The sequence below is a fragment of the Sapajus apella genome, unplaced genomic scaffold (genome assembly GCF_009761245.1).
Source record: "Sapajus apella isolate SASKATOON/1434 unplaced genomic scaffold, GSC_monkey_1.0 scaffold53, whole genome shotgun sequence".
Taxonomy (NCBI): domain Eukaryota; kingdom Metazoa; phylum Chordata; class Mammalia; order Primates; family Cebidae; genus Sapajus; species Sapajus apella.
The window spans coordinates 14,461,014-14,483,702 of NW_022436993.1; the positions used below are offsets into that span (position 1 = coordinate 14,461,014).

The 22,689-nt window shown below is 45.8% G+C and overlaps 1 protein-coding gene across 3 annotated transcripts in view; it reads left to right on the plus strand.

Annotated features, from left to right (window-relative positions):
* The window catches only part of PHYH (phytanoyl-CoA 2-hydroxylase), a 37,771-nt gene extending 21,451 nt beyond the window's left edge, over positions 1 to 16,320 (plus strand). The window contains exons 9-10 of one of the 3 annotated variants that reach the window (XM_032244038.1): positions 2,950 to 3,017; positions 16,273 to 16,320. In XM_032244038.1, coding sequence (XP_032099929.1) covers positions 2,950 to 3,003 — 54 coding nt within the window. In that variant the 3' untranslated portion in view covers positions 3,004 to 3,017; positions 16,273 to 16,320. Of the gene's footprint in view, positions 1 to 2,949; positions 3,298 to 6,122; positions 6,375 to 16,272 lie in introns of those variants that run through there. The other 2 variants (XM_032244036.1, XM_032244037.1) reach the window with 2 other exon arrangements.
* Positions 16,321 to 22,689: the final 6,369 nt, after the last annotated feature.

Here is a 22,689-nt window from a genome sequence, read left to right on the forward strand (position 1 = left end):
TTTTTTTTTTTTTTTTTTTTTTGGTAGAGATAGGGTCTCACTATGTTACTAAGGCTCAAATTATTTGTTTTTAACCCCCATCGATATTTAGTACTTCTGATCATTAATAGACAAATAATCAATCAAGGCAAATAAACAAGCATATTTACTTCATAGAATATGAACATTTTAACCTCTGAACCAAGAAGCTGATCCTACTTTTTTTGTATTTCATTTGTTTTTTAACGAAGAACATCAGCAAAGGGGAGAAGCTGATCCTACTGGTTTTTTTTTTTTTTTTGAGATGGAGTTTTGCTCTCGTTACCCAGGCTGGAGTGCAATGGCGCGATCTCGGCTCACCGCAACCTCCGCCTCCTGGGTTCAGGCAATTCTCCTGCCTCAGCCTCCTGAGTAGCTGGGATTACAGGCACGCGCCACCATGCCCAGCTAATTTTTTGTATTTTTAGTAGAGACGGGGTTTCACCATGTTGACCAGGATGGTCTCGATCTCTTGACCTCGTGATCCACCCGCCTCGGCCTCCCAAAGTGCTGGGATTACAGGCTTGAGCCACCGCGCCCGGCCGATCCTACTGTTAAAGTTTGTATGAGATCATCATAAATGCATGCGTGCCCCCAGATAGACTGAGAGCAGTGACAGCTGTGGTCTCCTCAGCATGTCGTAGGTCTCTGCACGCTGGTGCCGTGCTGCCGTGCCTGCGGGAATCATCTGAAATCCCCGCCCAGCTCAGGATCCTGCTTCTCCCTTTAGAATGCGGAAATATGTCCCATCTCTGAAAATGCTCTGATTTTGCATTTGCAGGTCCTAGAAATTCTTGTCCTTCCTCTCTTTTTTGTTCAGTACCTACAATGCCTATACATGTTGTCAGCTGGAGCTTTGATCTAACATCCTAAATTTTAAGGGAGAAAAAATACATATATATTATGTTTGAGGTTTGTCAAGGTTCTGCTAAATGAATACCTCCCATGTTTAGTTTAATTAATCTGTAAGTTATAAGTAGAATAACAATACTAACTTCTGCTACATAATTCTTTGTAAAGTACAAAAGTACATTCATTTTCATTTTATTTTTTTTGAGACAGAGTCTTGCTCTGTCACCCAGGTTGGAGTGCAGTGGCGCGATCTCGGCTCACTACAACCTCTGCCTCCGGGTTTAAGCAATTCTCCTGCCTCAGCCTCCTGAGTAGCTGGAATTACAGGCTCGTGCCACCATGCCCGGCTAATTTTTGTATTCTTAGTAGATATGGGTTTCGCCATGTTGGCCAGGCTGGTCTCAAACTCTTGACCTTGTGATCTACCCACCCAGCCTCCCAGAGTGCTGGGATTACAGGCCTGAGCCTATGTGCCTGGCACATGTTCATTTTCTTATTTTCTTCACCAAAACCCAGTGGGGCAGCCAGTGTATGCTCCATGCTGTCAATGACAAGAAAACAAGTCCCAGAGGTTGATCTAAGTTACCTAAGTGACAAAGCTAGATTTCAGAGTCAGGTCAAATTTGAAAATAACTTTTTCCACCATTCCTTGCTGTTTGCTGAAAATAAACAAGAATCAAGAAATAAGAACATCTAAATTATTTTATTAAGACCAAAATGGGAGCCGGGCGTGGTGGTTCACGCCTGTAATCCCAGCACTTTGAGAGGCTGAGGCAGGCGGATCACCTGAGGTCAGGAGTTCCAGACCATCTTGACCAACATGGTGAAACCCTGTCTCTTCTAAAAATACAAAAATTAGCTGGGTGTGGTGGCACATGCCTGTAATGCCAGCTACTTGGGAGGCTGAGGCAGGAGAATCGCTTGAACCCTGGAGACAGAGGTTGCAGTGAGACGAGATTGCACCATTGTACTCCAGCCTGGGCAACAAGAGCAAAAAATTTTGTCTCAAAAAAAAAAAAAAAGAGCAAATGGGGAAAAAAAAATAACTACCAAACAAAGCAGTAATCCTTTACACCATGTTCACTATTATCACCTAATCAGGAGTAGAACACTCAAAATGGCTCAAACAAGTAACAAAGAGTAAGCAGGCCAGGTGTGGTGGCTCACACCTGTAATCCCAACGCTTTGGGAGGTTGAGGTGGGCTGATCACCTGATGTTAGGAGTTTGAGACCAGCCTGACCAACATGGTGAAACTGTTTCTACTAAAAATACAAAATTAGCCAAGTGTGGTGGCACACACCTGTAATCCCAGCTAATTGGAAGGCTGAGGCAAAAGAATCTCTTGAAACCGGGAGATGGAGGTTACAGTTAGCCACGATCGCACCATTGCACTCCAGCCTGGGCAACAAGAGCAAAACTCCATCTCAAAAAAAAAAGCAGAAAAATGGCAGGGAATTGTTTGTTCTGTAACCAGACATGACATTGACCCGGTTATGTTACCTGGCACTAACAAGTATCCTGAATAAAACAGGGCTGACAGCTGGTGGACCCACACTTAATTTAGTTAACGCTTTCTTAGAAGTTGATTAAGTAGGCCAGGAATGGTGGCTCATGCCTGTAATCCCAGCTCTTGGGAGGTTTTGGGAGGCCAAGGCAGACAGATCACTTGAGGCCAGGAGTTCGAGACCAGCCTGGCCAACATAGTGAAACCCTGTCTCTACTAAAAATACAAAAATTAGCTGGCCGTGGTGGCACACACCTATAATTCCAGCTACTGAGGAGGCTGAGGCACCAGAATTGCTTGAACCCGGGAGGTGGATGTTGCAGTGAGCCAAGATCATGCCACTGCCCTCCAGCCTGGAAAATGGAGTGAGACTGTGTCTCAACTTTTTTTTTTTTAATAGTTGATTAAGTAGATTAATTTGAGTTATTTTGTTTACTAATCATTTGCAGGGATTATTTTCCCTATTTAACCTTTCATAGAGGCTAGAAATTGACTTTGTCTTATGGTGAAATTGAAGGTAAATTGAAGGCAGACTGAAGTATTCCATAAACTCACTGTTTGGTATCATTTCCAGGATATTTGGATGTTTCGAGCTCGACTTGTGAAAGGAGAAAGAACCAATCTTTGAAATAGCCCTCTGCTATAACTCTTTTAATGGAAAACCAAAACCAAACAAAGTGTCTAAGGAAAATGTTTCTTAATGAGTTAATGTAACCTTTTCTATCACTTGTTAAAATCAGAAAACATGTATCAGGTACTAAGTGCATGGAATTAGTTTTGCTCTACAATGGTGTTGCTTTAATGGAAATAAAAACAGTAAAAGTGAAAAAAATAAAAACAAAAGCACAGTAAAAGTGAAATACTACTGTTTAAGGAAAATTAATTTAGGGTTGCATCCGTTAAAGAGGATTGGTGTATAATTGAACTGTTAAATCAGTGTCTTTCTTTCAATTAGCTCTTTACCCAGGCAGAAGTGAATGATTTGGAGCTCAGGGTGTGTTTTATATCCCCTTTCTGGTAAACCCACTCCCTACCAATTTTATGTCATATGAGATTTTTTTCCCCAAAAATCTAGTACAATGTATAATACATTAACATTTAGTGAAGGGCATACCAAGGGCGTCATGGAATCCAAATAAGGGTGAATATTCCTGCTCGGACAAGGACTTTCTTCTATGATTTCTTCAACCCAGCCACCCCCTTAACAAGCGGGGTGACTTGGTCTTTCTAGTCCTTTACTCTGTTCCTGAAGAATAAAGACAAGGGCGGGGCATGATGACTCATGCCTGTGATCCTAGAACTTTGGGAGGCTGAGGCCATTGGATCACTCGAGATCAGGAGTTCGAGACCAGCCTGGCCAACATGGTGAAACCCCATCTCTACCAAAAATACAATTAAATACAAAAAAATAGCCAAGCATGGTGGCACTGCGCCTGTTATCCCAGCTACTCAGGAGCCTGAGGCAGAAGAATCACTTGAACCTGGGAGGCAGAAGTTGCAGTGAGCCGAGATCACGCCACTGCACTCTAGCCCAGATGACAGTGAGATCCTATATCAGAAATACAATTAAAAAAAAAAAGTTTTTTAATGGAGATGAGGGTGACTTCATTTGATGTTTTTTTGTTTTTGTTTTTTAAGATGGAGTCTGACACTGTCACCAGGCTGGAGTGCAGTGGCCCCATCTTGGCTCACTGCAACCTCCACCTCCCAGGTTCAAGCGATTCTTCTGTCTCAGCCTCCCAAGTAGCCAGGACTACAGACGTGTGCCACCATGCCCAGCTAATTTTTGTATTTTCAGTAGAGACGGGGTTTCACCATGCTGGCCAGGTTGGTCTCAATCTCTTGACTTAGTGATCTGCCCACCTCAGCCTCCCAAAGTGCTGGGATTCCAGGTGTGAGCCACCATGCCCTGCCCATTTGATGTTTCTTATTGGATAGGGCTGCTGGAAACCTTTCACATTTATGAATGAAGCCTAACCTCCTTCAAGCTATAGGGACATTTTTAGATAATTTTGCCTCATTTGGAGTGAGCGTCGACTGGGCAGACTTATTTCAAGACAGCACCATCTTTCAGTACCAGCTGAGGGCAGCAAATAGACACAGTCCTTATTTTTGCAAGTTCTGGTTAGGGCTTTAGTAAGCAAGAAATAACAGAGTCCCTCTCTTGTCATTCTGGTAAGCACAGGTTTTCCTAAATCTAGTGTTACCGTGTGTGCTGTTTTCTTTGTGAGGACACCCAATTTAAGCTCAGCTCCCAGTGGGAACTGGAGAAGGCGAATCACTGACAGGCTGTAAGGAAATTGGATTGTGGGATGATTAGAAATAAAACATGATTTAGGAATGTCTGTGTAAACAGCATATGGAGAGCCCTGCTTTGTTACAGAATAAATTCTTTCAATTATTCAAATTTAGAGTAAATATGAAAAACTGAACTTCAATAGGAATATTGAAAAGCAATTTGTTATTTCCCGTGTGCATTTGCGAGTGAAAACCAGTTGGTCACCATCAGGAAACATTTATTTCCCATCTGATCCATGTCCCTTTTGTCTGCTAGTGCATGTAAGAACTATCCAAGCACGCACTCTTTCTTTTAAAAAAATTTTTTGAGACACAATCTTGCTCTGTTGCCCAGGCTGGAGTTCAATGGTATGATCTCGGCTCACTGCAACCTTCACCTCCTGGGTTCAAGTGATTCTCCTGCCTCAGCCTCCCAAGTAGCTGGAACTACAGGCGTGTGCCACCACAGCCAGCTAATTTTTGTATTTTTAGTAGAGACAAGGTTTCGCCATGTTAACCAGGCCAATCTCAAACTCCTGGCCTTGTGAGCCACCGAGCCCAGCCTAAATTTTTTTTTTTTTTAGAGATGCAGTCTTACTTTTTTGTGTAGGCTGGTCTCAAACTTTTGACCTCCAGCAATCCTCCCACCTTGGCCTCTCAAAGTGCTGAGATTACAGCTGCGAGCCACTTTGCCTGGTCTTATTTTTTTACTGTCTCATAGAAAAGTGATGTGTGTGATTATTGGAATTTGCATTTATTTGATCACAATGAGATTGAGGATTTTTCATATCACTATGGACGTTCTGTGGCTTACTTGCCGAAGGCTGGTCTCTTAGGCCCAAGAGGATACCTTATGGTGGAAATACCCAAGAACAGATTTCAACTAGCCATATGTGGCTGGAATGTCTGGAGATACTTAGCTTTTTGTCTCCATCTCATTCATTTCAAGGCTGAAGCCATCTATGTCAAGTCTGAAACCCACTGAAGGCCGCTGTTAGGTGTCCTAGAAGGGAGCGGGGGAAACAGACAAGGGTTTGTACCTGATGATATTCGAAATATGTAACAGAGGCACCATCCATCAGACACCATAAGTACAGAAATGTGGCATTTTAGTTGGTAACAGCATTGTCCTGAGCAAGGCAGATCTCACAGGACCCTTGCTCAGCATGTTTGGAAGAGAATTGAGAAGGTTCCCACCCCTGTCTGAAATTCCACCACTCACCATGAGTTTCAGGACCAAGCCTGTTTCTAGACATTCTCTTTTATCTAATAAGCTCTTTTTGATATGGAGTCTCACTCTGTCACCCAGGCTGGAGGAGTGCTGTGGCACAATCTCAGTGCACTGCGACCTGCCAGGTTCAAGCGATTCTCCTGCCTTAGCAGGAGACATCCTCTTTTAAGATGCAAGTATGTCTAGAATGACAGCACTGGATCCTCATATCTTAGTGAAGACATTTCTTCTTTATCCAGAGAAGAAATAAAGCAGCCTTTGGGAACAAGGAAAGGATGAAAAATGGATGCAGAAAAGCAAAAGGGAAGAGGGTCACAGGAGCTGTGGGACAGCGTTGTGAAGTGTCCTCAGCTGAAGTTGGCTTTCCCCAGAGCTGGCAGTGTGCCTGGGAGCATGGCTGCCACATCTGCTGCCCACACACTGAAAGGCTCTCGTGGGTGGTAAGCAGCCCTTGTCCTGAGCTCCTCAGCCCCTGAAGTGCTGCCCCTCCCTCCCAGCTGCGCCAGCCTGAGAGATCCTGAGATTCTTCCCCTCTCTCCCAAGTCCAGCAACCAAACCGGTAATACCAGGCTACCCAGGAGCCTCCAGGACCTCTCCTGGCATTGTGGACATTTGCTCTAAGCCTCACTGGCCGTTCTACATTGGGTTTCATTATTTTATTTTATTTTATTTTGAGACAGAGTCTCACTTTGTCGCCCAGGCTAGAGTGCAGTGATACAATCCTGGCTCACTGCAATCTCCATCTCCCGGGTTCAAGCGATTCTCCTGCCTCAGCCTCCAGAGTAGCTGGGATTACCAGTGCATGCCACCATGCCTGGCTAATTTTGTATTTTTAGTAGAGACAGAGTTTCACCATGTTGGCCAGCCAGGCTGGTCTTGAACTCCTTAGCTCAAGTGATCCACCTGCCTTGGCCTCCCAAAGTGCTGGGATTATAGGTGTGAGACACCATGCCCAACTCATTCTACATTTTAATGTCACTGCTTCCAAGAGCAGTCTCAATGATCATAAAACAAATCAAAAGAGATTCTGCTACATATTCAAACAGTTGTTGGCAAATTACTGCACCAATCATCTAAACTGTCTTTTAATCCCAGATAATTTCTCCTCCCCTTCTATGCCACGCTGGGACAGGAACTGATTACTGGATATTCCCAGGCTGGTGTGATCATAGCTCACTGCAGCCTTGACTTCTTTGGCTCAAGAGATCCCCCCTCAGCCTCCTGAGGAGCTGGAACAGATGCACACCACCATGCCCAGCTAATTTTGTTTATTTATCTTTTTTTGTAGAGCAGGGTCTCCCGATGCTGCCCAGGCTGGCCTCAAACTTCTGGGCTCCAGCAATCTTCTTGCCTCAGCCTCCCAAAGTGCTGGGATTACAGGCATGAGCTACCTACCTGGGCTTTGCCTTTTTATTATTTTATTTTTAGTATTTCCTTACTTTCTGGCACTATAAGGTGGTCCAGGATTATCTTGTATCTTCCTGCCCTTTGTCCTATAATAAGCCATTTCTCCAAGGAGCCCTGATTCTACTTATTGGGAACTGCTGGAAACCAAGATCTAGGCTTGAGGTGCGCTTGCAACGTGCATTGTCAGCAAGCTTGTTCAGTGATTCTTATGCACGCCACAGCTGGCGATCCCCTGCCCCAGCATCTCTGGAAGGTCACAAACATTCAGAGACAATAATGCTCTGGTCTGGGGAGGTTTATATTTGCTCTGAGAGATTCCAGAGCCTTCCTTGGGCCTCTGATAATTTCAGACTTACATTCATTTGTCTTCAGGCTTGGCGTTTCTTGGAACATGTGTTTGTCCGGGAGGCGAGAAACAGAACTTTTTGTATTGATTCAATTTTGACTTGAACCACATGAAATTTACTACTCATTTAGAAGCTGAAACAAAATTTTAAATTAAATAATGGATGGGAAGAAATTGGGAGTCATTTGGGGGCTGGATACCCAGGAGGACAGGCATCACTGTCCCCCAGCCTGTTTGGATATTTCTGCCCTAGGTCAGCAGATGGCAACTGTTTTCCTGTCCAGAACCAGATAGTAAATATTTTCAGCTTTATGGGCTGGGCTGTCTCTGAGGCAGCTGCTGCTGCTGGGGCAAGAAGGCAGCCAAAACCAACATGTAATTCAACATGCGTGGCTGGGACCCAATAAAGATCTATTTACAAAGGCAGGCATCCCGCCAGATGTGGTTCGGAGGCACTAGTTTGCCCACTCCAAGCTAGATGAATGCACAAATTCAGTAAAGCCAACAAGTGGCTTTTCCCTTGGCAAGAGGCACCTGGCACCACTGGTGATGTTTTGGGGGCCTCACACATCGCTGCTTCTTAGAGACGGGCAGGAAGTCTCCGCTCGCCTCCCCCACTCGGTGCAGAGGAGAGTTCGCTTACCTGTGATGTGCAGCTGTTCATTGCGTTTTCTTGATGTGGCCTGTGTTTAATCTAGATTAAGTTCAGGGCAACATGTTAAGCCCACCCCACCGCCCCACCTGATCTTTCTAGTGTAACTTGCAACCCAGAAAGGATCCACTTTGGGGTGTGGTGGGAGATGCTGATATTTTCATGGATTCCATTTAAATGTACTTATCAGTAGCAGTCAGAATATTGGTTGCCCTTCACCATGAGAAACAGGAAATAGATGGTGTCAGCAGGCTCTCAGGCTCAGAGATGTGCTGTGAGTGGCGCTTGGAGCCAGGGCACAGAGGTGCAGTGCTGGAAACAGGTTTATAACATCGGGAAGAATCCACACCGAGACAATGAATCACCCAGCAGGGCTAGTTTACTTCCTAGGTTCATTACTTGACCTCTCTAGGTCTCAGAGTGCTCACTTGAAAAATGGAAGTAACAAAGTGTATCTGGGCGTGGTGGCCAGCTAAGGGGTTTCACCATGTTGGCCAGGTTGGTCTTGAACTCCTGACCTCAAGTGATCCGCCTGCCTCAGGCATGAGCCTGTAATCTCAGCATTTTGGGAGGCCGAGGTAGGCAGGTCACTTGAGACAAGGAGTTCAAGACCATCCTGGCCAACATGGCGATACCCTGTCTCTACTAAAAATACAAAAAACTAGCTGGGCGTGGTGGCGCACATCTGTAATCCTAGCTACTCGGGAGACTGAGGCATGAGAATCGCTGGAACCCAGGAGGAGGTCCAGGTTGCAGTGAGCTGTGATCACAACAAAACAAAGAAAACAAAGCTTATCTTCAGTCAAAAGCGAAAACCTCTAGCTTATTGGCAGAATATCAAAAGAGATCACACGGTGTAGCAAGCATTCCAGAAGTGCTGTAAAGTGTTATCGTGCTTGTTAATCTTCACAAACGTGAGGCAGGGCAAATGTGTTTTGCTCCATTTTTGGTTATCCATTTTTTTTTCTTTTCTCTTTTTTTGAGACTGCGTCTCACTCTGTCCACCAGGCTGAAGTGCAATGGCATGATCTCGGCTAACGCAACCTTTACCTCCCGGGTTGAATCAATTCTCCTGCCTCAGGTTCCCAAGTAGCTGGGATTACAGGTGCCCACCACTATGTCCGGCTAACTTTTTGTATTTTTAGTAGAGGCAGAGTTTTACCATGTTGGCCAGGTTGGTCTTGAACCCCAGACCTCAACTGATCCACCTGCCTCAGCCTCCCAAAGTACTGGGATTACAGTTGTGAGTCACTGCACCCGGCCTGGTTACATATTCTTTGAAGAATAACTTAGTTGCTTTGAAAAAGAGATGAGGTTTGCAGATCCAGGAGTTCTAATTTCTGGAGCAGGTGTTTCTATCACACCACATGCAGAACACTTGTTGATGCTTCTTCCTTATAATTGCAAAGAAATTTACAAGCTGTGGTTTATCTTCCTTGGTAGAACTTCAGCGGATATGTGACAGGAAATGTCTATCTTAGCCTCGGTTCCTTAAAAAGCAGAGCAGGTGGCTCACACGTGTAATTCCAGCACTTTAGGAGTCTGAGGCAGGAGGATTGCCTGAGGTCAGGAGTTTGAGACCAGCCTGGCAAACATGGTGAAACCCCATCTCTACTAAAAATACCAAAAATTAGCTGAGCGTGGTGGCACGTGCCTATAATCCCAGGTACTCGGGATGCTGAGGCACAAGAATCGCCTGAACCTGGGAGGCAGAGGTTGCAGTGAGCTGAGATTGTGCCACGGCCCTCCAGCCTGGACCACAGAGCAAGACTTCATCTCATAAAAAACACAGAGCAGGAGGCAGAAGCATATGTATGAATCCTTTAATATGAGTACAGTCCCAGGGACGTAACAGGGAAGCTGAAGGGAGGCCAGGCAGGGAGGGACAGGAAGCAGAGAGGAGGGAGCATGGCCCTGAGTCAGCCCTGGCTGGTGGTTTAGTCATGGGGACATTTGCAGAGAGGCCACATGGAATCATGGCGGCAGGGGAGGAAGGATGAGCAATGTCCTGTCTTGACTGCTGCTGCCTCTCATGTTTTTGTTTTTGTTTTTTTTTTTTTTGAGATGGAGTCTCGCTCTGTTGTCCAGGCTGGAGTGCAGTGGGATGTCTTCGGCTCACGGCAACCTCCACCTCCTGGGTTCAAATGATTCTCCTGCCTCAGCCTCCCGAGTAGCTGGGATTACAGGCACACACTAATTTTTGTATTTTCAGTAGAGATGGGGTTTTACCATGTTAGCCAGGCTAGTCTCAAACTCCTGACCACAGGTGATTCACCCACCTCGGCCTCGCAAAGTGCTGGGATTATAGGCGTAACCCACTGCGCCCAGCTGTTCTGATTATTTAAAAAATATTATCAGCTTCTCCCTTAAGTAATGCTAGCGGTAGCTTATAATCCCAATCATGTGTGTGCTGGGAGACAGGGAGGGGCATGCAGGGAAGTATGTGTTAGGTGAGGCAAGAACAGGGAAGAGAACTGATCAGAGAAAGAGTGGCCACTGCAATCTCAATACTGGGCAGCATATTTCTTTAAAAACACATTTCTGCTGGGCACAGTGGCTCACACCTGTAATCCCAGCACTTTGGGAGGCCAAAGTGGGGAGATCACAGGGTCAGGAGATTGAGACGATCCTGGTCAGCATGGTGAAACACCGTCTCTACTTAAAATATAAAAATTAGTTGGGGGTGATGGCACGTGCCTGTAATCCCAGCTACCCTGGAGGCTGAGGCAGGAGAATTGCTTGAACCTGGAAGGCAGAGGTTGCAGTGAGCTGAGATTACGCCACTGCACTCCAGCCTGGGTGACAGAGCTAGACTCCATCTCAAGAAAAATAAATAAATAAAAACAAAAAGAAAACACGTGGATCCCATCCAGCAGTTGCACTTTGGATGGATACCTAGAAGAACTGAAAGCAGGCTCAAAGAGATATTTGTACATCCCTGTTCTTAGCAGCATTATTCACAACAGACAAAGGGTGGAAGCAACCCAGATGTTTGTCGATGGATGAATGGATCCACAAAATGTGGTGCATACATACAATGGAATATTACCCTCAACATGAAGGAAATTCTGGCCAAGCGCCATGGCTCATGCCCATAATCCCAGCACTTTGGGAGGCCAACGCAGGAGGATCATGTGAGGCCAGGAGTTCAAGACCAGCCTGGGCCAACATGTCAAAACTCTGTCTCTACTATATATACAAAAATTAGCCTGGTGTGGTGGCACGCGCCTGTCATCCCAGCTACTCAGGAGGCTGAGGTAGGAGAATCGGTTGAACCCAGAAGGTGGAGGCTGCAGTGAGCTGAGATCATGCCACTGCACTGTAGCCTGAGCAATGGATTGAGACTCTGCCTTAAGAAAAAAAGAAAAAAGAAGGAAATTTTGATCCATGCTAAAACGTGATGATCCTTGAGGACATTATGCTAAGTAAGCCAGATGCAAAAGGATAATGATGGTCTGATTCCACTTATATGGAATGGATATCCCTAGAGTAGTCAAATTCATAGAGACAGAAGGCAGGATGGTGGTTCTCTGGGGCAGGAGGGAGGAAGAGTGGGGAGTTGTTTAAAGAGGAAAGAGGTTCAGATTTGCAGGATGGAAAGTGTTCTGGAGATGGATGGTGAGGATGCTTGCACAACAGTGTGAGTGTGCTTGATGCCACTCAACTCTACACCTGAAAGTGGCTAAGATGCCACGTTTTATGTTATGTGTATTTAACCACAATTGTTTTTAAAGAACATCTTTTTTTTAGACGGAGTCTTGCTCTGTTGTCCAGGCTGGAGTGCAGTGGCGCAATCTGAGCTCACTGCAACCTCCACCTCCCAGGTTCAAGAGATTCTCCCGGCTCAGCCTCCTAAGTAGCTGGGACTGCAGGCATGTGCCACCATGCCCGGCTAATTTTTTGTATTTTTAGTAGAGACAGGGTTTCATTGTGTTAGCCAGGATGGTCTCAATTTCCTGACCTTGTGATCTGCCCATCTCGGCCTCCCAAACTGCTAGGATGACAGGTGTGAGCCACTGCGCCTGGCCGAACATATAATTTCTAAAAGGATGACGGGAGCTCCAAGCACAAGGAAAAAAAGGTCTCTGGTTTGCCTGAGCAGCTAGTCCCGAAATTCAGAGGGGGTCTTTCCCGTTTCTTTTGTCTTGTGACTTGTGTGAGCACCTCATGAAGTCTTTTTAGGTTAATCTCTGGTGAAATGAAGATGAGCCAAGACAGAGCCCCTCCCACCCTCTGAGAAGCCAGTCTTCTCCTCGACTGGCAGCCTTCCTTCCCACATTCTTTGTTTCTCTCTACTTCCTGGACACAGTTCAACACTGATGGGCGGGGGGAGGTTTGTGGGTTGACCCAGGGGGTGTGGTCACTGGAGCTTTAGCTGACGTCCCAGGAAACACAGCTTTCCCTCCACCACGTGATTTGCAGAATCTCCTCCTCATCTGGACCCAGGTCGACAGATGAAATAAGTACTCATACACAGGTATGCAGTGTAAGGGCACCTGGATGATTGCCTGGTGCCCGCTTACCACCGATCACAGACAAACTAAAAAGCATTCTCCACGAGGGAGCCACGGGAGCAGGTCAGATGTTTCGCACTTAAAGAATTGTTTTCACAGGTGTATGATATTTATATCTTGTCCTGCCACTTTAGAATGTCCAATAATGTAGTTTTCTACTTGGGGGGCTGGGGGAGCTAGGTTTTCCTTGCCATTGTTCTTCTCAGCAAACAATATATGTATCATGCACTCAGCATTTCTCAGCAATCATACACTTAGCATTTCTCAACATTTCCTTGTTTTAACAAAGCTAGGTAAACAAGCACAGCTTTATCTTGGTGAACTGTTCCTCGGAGGATTTGGGAGCTGCACCTGCAGACTACACAAAGAGAAACAAGACACATCAAAACACAATTGGCAGTCATAGATCCTCCAAGTGTGTTCGCTCACATCACCGGATCTAGGGCTGCCAATCCACCAGCAGCTCGGATTCTGAAATCAAAGTTAGATGTGCTTGAGAAGCTTTAAAAACTTGTTCTTTTAATTTTTTCATATCCGGTGATAGGTTTCCAACATGTCCTTTCAGGTGATGTTTTATTCTTTCCCAGTTATGTTCAATCTTATTACACTTTTAGAGTTAATGAAGTCGATCTGTGACTCTCCCAGCACCACGAGATATGGGGGGTCTAACACAGCTCTGAATCTAAAGAGCTTTTATTCTTTATAAATTCTAATAAGATTTAGGGCCTGATCGTTTATTATATTTTCCTTCCCAGACTTTTATTGTTTTAGGGCCATAGGTATTTAAAAAAATTTTTTTTTATTCAGCTCTTATCATCGGCCGTACAATTTTTGGTCGTGGTCCTACTAATCTCCCGTTTCTCCAGACAGTAGAGTTGTTAATCTCAGTATGTATAAATTCTGAATAACTGTAGCTCTTTATCCATCATCTGAATTCCGTGTTACTGCAAGAGGCCTGCCTGGTGCAATCAATGCTAAGTATCCCCTTAGGGGACCAATAATCAATAATAATCCCGTAGGAATTATTGTGCAGCAGCTCAGCCTCAATCACCACAAATCCTCCCAGATTAATGTTTTTAATTTAGGGGACCATTCTTTACCTTATCTATATTTAGCTTTTGATGGCCGAAACATTGTTATTTTATTTCCTAGACTATTATAGAGAATACTAAGGCCAGAGATCATATGCAACAAAGGAGGGAAAGAATGCATGCCCAGTATGCGAAACTTCCTTTTACTTCTACCCCACTTCCAAAAACACTCACCGTAATGGTGATAACTGCCAGCACGGCCATCATCAAGTTAGTTACTCATATAACAGGCTCCTCAGCCATCTGCGAAACCTTCTCGATTTGACCCAAGTGCGATGCTTGGCGTGTTCTCCTCGTGGGGATAGTACTTTGCCTCAGTGTTAGTCTCGCCATTTTTGTGACTGGGGAGCCCTCTGCAAGTCTCTTTTTTGGTAGCTGGCTCGTAATAAGGCTTTAAATGTCTGGATGGTACCCACGCCGGTTGCTGATTTGGACCTGAAGAAACACAAGCAAATCCTCTGCCCTGTGTTATTACATTACCTCTTTCCCAATTTTTTGTGAGTGGATCTCGACACCAGATTAATTGCCTTAAGTTCTCGTCCTTGGGTTACTTTATCAAATGTTGTTCAGCCGCTGTTAATTGCCATCCCATTTGCAGGCTTAAAAAATTCAAAGCCAGCGATGCTAGGTTTAACCACATTGTGGGGTTCTGCATTCCCCGTCCCTCCTCGTAGTTTTCGTAGTTGCTGTTTAAGGGAAAGATTGATTCTCTCCACAATAGCCTGTCCTTGAGAGTTATGTGGAATACCTGTAATATGTGTGATCTTCCATGGAGTAAAAAATACTGTTGAAGATTGACCCATATATCCTGGGGCGTTATCAGTTTTTATGGAGGTTGGAATATCCATAACAGCAAAACAGTGTATAAGATGTCTTTTGACACAGCAGATGATTCACCAGTCTGACATGTAGCCCCGACAAAGTGACAAAGAGTATCCACGCAAACATGTATATATGCTAATTTCCCAAACGATGACGCATGAGTGACGTCCATTTGCCACAAAGTATTTGGTTCCAATTCCCGGGGGTTTCACCCCCTGAGTTGGGAGGAGAATGGACCGGCTGACGAGTCGGACAATTCTGAACAGGCTTTTTAGCTTCTTTCCAAGTCATATTTTTTCCGAAGCCCTGCTGCCTTTCAGTGTGTCAGTGTGTGGAAGTGTTGAGCATCAGCTAGAACTGTAGCTACTCACCGATCTGCAGATTGATTACCTGCCGTGAGACGCCCTGGGAGAGCAGTATGAGCCCTAACATGCGTAATGTAAAAGGGACATGTTCTTTTTCTAATTTTTATCTGTAATTGAGTAAATAATTCCATTAGTTGATTGGGTTAAAACGCAATTGGGCACATTCAATTAGATGGGTAGAATGAACAACATATACAGAATCAGAAATTATATTCACAGATTTTTTAAAGTTTGATATTACTTCAATTACAGCTCCCAATTCTGCTTTTTGGGCTGATGTATACAAAGTTTGAATGACTTTCCTCTTAGATCCCAAATAAGAAGCCTTCCCATTGCTGGATCCATCCGTAAAAACATTTTCTGCTCCTTCAATAGGATTAGACTCAGTACTTTTTAGTAATATCCAATGGGTCAACTTCAAAAATTGAAAAATGTTATGTTTTGGATAATGATTATCTATCATGCCGACAAAATTTGCCAAATGCGTTTGCCACATAATGCTGTTAATATATGCTTGGCGAATTTGAATTTTTGTAAGAGTTACTACTATACTTTTAGGATGAAATCCATGGAGTTTCACAATTCAGGATCTCCTATTCTCATCATAGTTGAATCGAATCTAAATAAATAGTAAGAGTACACATGCTATTGTGAGGTAAAAATAACCTCTCCACTAAGTCCTGATTTTGGATGATAACCCCTGTTGGAGACTGCTGAGTAGAGAAAATCAGCAATTCTAAAGGCTCATCAGGATTAATCCGATTCACCTGGGCTTTGTGTAGTTTTTCTTCAATTTACCGTAATTCTGCTTCAGCATTTGTAGTCAATTCTCAAGGACTATTTAAGCTCGAATTTCCTCAGAAGATAGAGAATAAATTGCTCATAGCATGAGTTAGAATGCCCAAAGTCGGTCATATCCAGTTCAGAGCCCCAAGTAATTTTTGGAAATCATTTAAAGTTTTCAATGTATCCCTCCTGATAGACACTTTTTGGGGTGTTATAGTAGTGTTAGCCACCAAGGTGCCCAAATATGAATAAGGAGCTGTGGTTTGAGTCTTATCCGGAGCTATTACTAACCCAGCAGAAAATTGGATAGATTTTCTCAGATGATCATAACATTTTATCAGAAGTTCTCTATTTGGTGCAGCGCAAAGAATGTCATCCATGTAATGAATGATATAACATTGAGAAAAGGCCGGGCGCGGTGGCTCACGCCTGTAATCCCAGCACTTTGGGAGGCCGAGGCGGGTGGATCACGAGGTCAAGAGATCGAGACCATCCTGGTCAACATGGTGAAACCCCGTCTCTACTAAAACTACAAAAAATGAGCTGGGCATGGTGGCGCGTGCCTGTAATCCCAGCTACTCAGGAGGCTGAGGCAGGAGAATTGCCTGAACCCAGGAGGCGGAGGTTGCGGTGAGCTGAGATCGCGCCATTGCACTCCAGCCTGGGTAACAAGAGCGAAACTCCGTCTCAAAAAAAAAAAAAAAAAATTGAGAAAAATTCTTTCTAGTAGGCTCAATAGCGTGGCCTACGTAGGCTTGACAAACTGTGGGACTGCTTAGCATCCCCTGTGGGAGTACTTTCCAATGATAGCTTTTAGCAGGTTTTTGATTATTTATGGATGGAACGGTGAATGCAAACCCTTCACAGTCTTCATCTACCAACAAGATGATAAAAAGAAATCCCTTAAATCAATAACAATTAATGGCCATTTCTTTGGGATCAGGTGGGAGAAGGCAAACCGGGCTGCAGAGCCTCTGCACAAAGCTGTCCTGCAAAGCCATCCCCATGAGGAGAACAAGACCGGGGCCTGTGTGCCCGGCCTCCTTGCTATGGCTCAGCCTCTGCCCAGGCTTCCTGATGTGGCTCAGTTCCTGTGCTCCGTGGGCCCAGCTCAAGCAATACCTAGACACACCCCTGGCTGAGTTTTGGCGGAGCTGCCAGAACTGTGAGGCGCTCAGCACACAGCCATACATTCACTGGATTCCTGGATGGCCAGGGACCCCAGCCAGCTGGGCCAACGTGTCTTCCACAGGCCTTGCCAATGCGTTTTTTTTCTTTTCATTTCCCTATAAAGTTACTCATGAAACCAGAAGGCAGCTCTGTGTTTCATCTCCAGAGAGAGAGAAAGAGAGAGAGCCTTTGATCAGAGAAATGGCCACCTCCCCAGGCGCTGGGTCAGGTCTGGTTACCAATAACATATCTGTATGGAGGCCCTGCCTTCCAGGCTAGGAAATGGTGTGATACCAGCCTAAAACAAAGGGCAAGCACTTACTAGTTCCTGTGAAAAAAAAAAACTGAAGGGAAAAAATAAAGACCGCCCCTATTGCAAGTGTTTTTTTTAAATGCATGTATGTGCATTTTTTGTTTTGTTTTGAGACAGAGTCTTGCTCTGTCACCTAGGCTGGAATGCAGTGGCACGATCTTGGCTCACTGCAACCTCCATCTCCCAGATGCAAGTGATTCTCGTGCCTCAGCCTCCCCAGTAGCTGTGATTACAGGTGCAAACCACCATGCCTGGCTAATTTTTTAGTGGAGACTGGGTTTCACCATGTAGGCCAGGATGGCCTCGATCTCCTGACCTCAGGTGATCTTCTGGCCTCGGCCTCCCAAAGTGCTGCGATTATAGGCATCAGCCATCATGCCCAGCTGCATTTTTAAATTAAAAAACGATGAGTCTGTGAATATATGTGTACATTCATACCAGTGGTTTCCAAGCTTAGATGTTCATTCCAGTCACCTAATGTTTGTAACAAATATTGATGTCCAGATCCCAGACAAACTGAGTAAGAATCTTACAGGTTGGGTCCCAGGCATTGGTGGTTTTTGCTTTTTGTTTTGTTTTGTATTTGCTTGAGACAGGGTCTTGCTCTGTCACCCAGGCTGGAGTGCAGTGGCATAAACAATTCACTGCTGCCTCAACCTCCTGGACTCAACAGATCTTCCTGCCTCAGTCTGCTGAGTAGCTGCGACTACGGGTACACGTGACCATTCCCAGCTACATTTTTTTTTTTTTAAAGACAGGGTCAGGCTCTATCATCCAGGCTGGAGTGCCATGGTGAAATCACAGCTCACTGCAACCTCTGCCTCCCAGGCTCAAGTGATCCTCTGACACTCTGCCTCCCAAGTAGCTGGGACTACAGGTGTGCACCACCACGCCCAGCTAATTTTTGTATTTTCTATAGAGATGTGGTCTCACTTTGTTACCCAAGCTGGTCTTGAACTCCTGAGTGCAAGCGATCTGCCCTCCTTGGCCTCCCAAAGTGCTGGGATTACAGGTGTGAGCCACTGTGCCCAACTCATTTTTAAATTATTTATAGCAACCCGGATGGCGGGGGTTTGGTCTCACTATGCAGCCCAGGAAGGTTTTGCATTCCTGGGCTCAAGCGATCCTCCTGCTTCAGCTTCCTGTGAGCCACTGCGCCTGGCTGGTCCTCATATCCTAGTGCCGTGAGCCCTTGGAGTGGGCTTCTCACCCTTGATTGCCATCTTCAGGAGTGGGCTCTGGCCCATTGGGCACAGATGCTCTTTAGGTCCCTGACAGGTCTATGTCCCAGCAATGGCGATGAGGGCAGTGCTGGACCAGTGGTGCTGGCGCCAGAATACCACTCTCAGGCCTGGGGCAGCTCAGAAAATCAGCAGTGATTCTGTTTCTTGGGTCAAAGGCCAGAAGCTGCTGAGCATGAAGTATGGGGTCATAGCCAGACACCCAGGCTACCAGGGGACAGGCCGCCATGTTGGCAAAGCAGGCCTCAGAGGTGAAGGCTGGATAGTGGAGGCTGGGTCCTCTGCTGTGGTTACAGCGTGGGCTGCAGGCAAAGACTTTCATTGCATTTCCTTGGGGAGAAAGAAGCCCCAGGTGACTCCCAGTTCACAGTCTCAAGCCTGAGTGTCAGACTCTCAGCAGTCTTAGCGATTGGCTCCTTCTGTTGCCCAGGGAGCCCCGGTAGAGACCTGTCCAAGGTGAAGTCACCCCTCCACCTTCTCTTCCTCCTCCTCAATCCTCCTTACCCTCTCCCTCCCCAAAAGGATGAGGCTTTTTTTTTTTTTTTTTGTCACTTAAAGAATAAAAGAGGAGGCCGGGCGCGGTGGCTTACGCCTGTAATTCCAGTACTTTGGGAGGCCGAGGCGAGTGGATCACAAGGTCAAGAGATGGAGACCATCCTGGTCAACATGGTGAAACCCCATCTCTACTAAAAATACAAAAAACTGGCTGGGCATGGTGGCGCGTGCCTGTAATCCCAACTACTAAGGAGGCTGAGGCAGGAGAATTGCCTGAACCCAGGAGGCGGAGGTTGCGGTGAGCCAAGATCACGCCATTGCACTCCAGCCTGGGTAACAAGAGCGAAACTCTGTCTCAAAAAAAAAAAAGAATAAAAGAGCAAACAATATTTTTATGCCCTTTCCCCAAGACCTGCCACGATGATTCTTTTTCAGGACAATTACATCCTGTCCATTCCAGGTGACCTTCCAGGACAATGGAGCCACCTACTCTCCCCTTTCAGAACTCGCTTACACTCTTCTACCCTGCTTTTTTTTTTTCTTTAGATGGAGTCTTGTTCTTGTCACCCAGGCTGGAGTACAATGGCACGATCTCTGCTCACTGAAACCTCCACCTCCCAGGTTCAAGTGATTCTCATGCCTCAGCCTCCCAAGTAGCTGGGATTACAGGCATACACCATCACGCCTGGCTAATTTTTTGTGCTTTTAGTAGAGACGGGGTTTCACCATGTTGGTCAGGCTGGTCTTGAACTCCTGACCTCAGGCGATCCAACTGCCTCAGCCCCCTAAAGTTCTGGGATTATAGGTGTGAGCCATGGCACCTGGCCTTCAATATGTTAATAACCTGTATAGCCATAACAGCGCTCACCTCCTGAATTTCAATCCAGATGTGGGGGATCTCCAGGCAATACTCCCTGCAGTTGTACAGCGTCCCATTCTAGAAGTCTTTTTCCAAGCTCCTCTCAGCTAACACATCCTATACCCTAGTTGTAATGGTGGAGGACAAATGTTTTTTTGTTTTTTGAGATGGAGTTTCACTCTTGTTGCCCAAGCTGGAGTGCAATGGCACGATCTTGGCTCACTGCAACCTCTGCCTCCTGAATTCAAGTGATTCTCCTGCCTCAGCTTCCCAAGTAGCTGGGATTACAGGTATGTGCCACCACACCCAGCTAATTTTGTATTTTTAGTAGAGATGGGGTTTTTCCATGTTGATCAGGCTGGTCTCAAACTCCTGACCTCAGGTGATCTGCCTGCCTCAGCCTCCCAAAGTGCTGGGATTACAGGCATGAGCCACTGTGCCTGGCCAGGACAAATGTTTTATGCCCCCTGGCATGGCATATGGGGAAATGGGGATATGCCAGCGGGTTTACAACTTTCCCTATAGACCCAAGGAAGTCATTGGTTGGGCTGGGAATAGGACGCTTGGCTGGTGATGCTGATTCACTCTGGATGGAGACCTGGTATTTGCTAAGTGGACAGCTCCTGACAGACTTCATCTCATGCAGGGACTTCCAGACACCATTGTCACAGAGACAGGTCCTATTTCTGTGGCCCGAGAGGAGAAATGCTATCTGAATGCTCCATGACCCTCTGGCTCAGTGCTGGAGAACTGAGTCTTTCACAGGGAAATAAGGAACCAGAAAAAGTTCAGCAATGTGCTCCTGACTCACGGGTTGCTCACTTTCCGCACCCATCTGTGTCAACATAGTCAGCCCCGAAGGATGTCAAACGAGTTGAAAAATGTTTTAAAACTGTCACTCTCTTGCCCAACACACAAGCATTCATGTCATTGAATTTTTTTTTTTTTTTTGAGGTGGAGTTTTGCTCTTGTTGCCCAGGCTGGAGTGCAATGGTGTGATCTCAGCTCACTGCAACCTCCGCCTCCTGGGTTCAAGAGATTCTCCTGCCTCAGCCTCCTGAGTAGCTGGGATTACAGGCGTGTACCACTGCACCTGGCTAATTTTTGTATTTTTAGTAGAGACAGGGTTTCTCCATGTTGGTCGGGTTGATCTCAAGCTCCCAACCTCAGGTGATCTGCCCACCTTGGCCTCCCAAAGTGCTGGGATTATAGGTACGAGCCACCATGCCCGGCCTGTAATCTCTCTCTTGCCCCACACGCAAGTGTCCACTTCATATCTACAGCGTTTCCTTCTTATTGCTCTTCAGACCTGAGGAGGGAGCAGGAAAGATAGAGGAATATCGATGAACTTTCCTGTATCTTTCCTGCCCCTGGAGGATGAGTTCTGAGGTTCCCCTGGTTCCAAGGTCACAATTTCCCATTTTGGTACAATCCTTCTTTCATTCTTACCAAATAAGGGGCTCTCAGGAACATCACTAGTCCTCTGAAAATGAAGTGAAGTGAAAGAACACTATATATATATAAATTTTTTTTTTGAGACAGGGTCTTGCTCTGTTGCCCAGGCTGGAGTGCAGTGGCACAATCATAGTTCACTGTAGCCTTGACCTCCCCAGGCTCAAGTGATCCTTCCCACCTCAGCCTCAGGAGGAGCTGGAACTACAGGTGCCACCACACCTGGCTAATTTTTAAATTTTTTATAGAGACAAGGTCTCCCTATGTTGCTGAGGCTGGTCTCAAACTCCTGGGCTCAAGCAATCCTCCTGCCTCGGCCTCTCACAGTGCTGAAATTGCAGGCATGAGCTACCATGCCCAGCTAACTGTATATTCCTAGTAGGAAGTATATTAATGGGCTTTTGAATGTTCATTTCGAGATGACATTTGTTAAGTGGGTCATGGCATCATCTGATACCTCATTTACATGAACGCCTCTTCCCAAGAGTCATTTAAACTTTACATGAGCTATGCCCTCAGTTCCTGGTAGAGCAAGTGGTGAATTGAGTAAGTGCCATTGTCAACACTCAACAAAGTTAAACAGGCAAAAAAGACTTCATTCAAGACTTGTGCAATCAGCCAGGCATGGTGGCTATGCTTGTACTCCCAGCACTTAGGGAGGCCGAGGCAGGAGGATCGCTTGAGCCCAGGAGTTCAAAACCAGCCTGGGCAACATAGTGAAACCCTGACTCTATTAAAAAAAAAATAATAATAAACTCATGCAATAGAGGAGAGAAGCTGGGCTCAATCCTGCTGAACCAAAGAGCTGGAGTGGTTTAAAGAGCTGCAGGTGGTGGTAATCATGAGCCACTCTGTTTGCTAATTGGTCTTCACAACTCAGAGTAAGGTGTCTACTGAATTTATGCCCCTACTCTTCCACAGAGATCAGGAAATAGGGTGCCACCTCCTTCAGTGTTCACATTTGAAAAAGATGACCACCGCCACATGTGGTGGTGCATGCCTATAATCCCAGCACTTTGGGAAGCCAAGGCAGCAGGATTGCTTGAGCCCGGGAGTTCGAGGCCAGCCTGGACAACCTAGGGAGACCTCTATGAAAAATAAAAAATTAGCAGGGTATGGTCACACATGTCTGTAGTCCCAGCTCCTCGGGAGGCTGAAGTGGGAGGATCACTTGATCCTCCTCAAGGAGGTTGAGGCTGCAGTGAGCTGTGATCACACTACTGCACTCCAACCTGGGTGACAGAGTGAGACCTTGTCTCAAAAAAAAGATCCTCAGGTAGGTCCTTGAGAAAG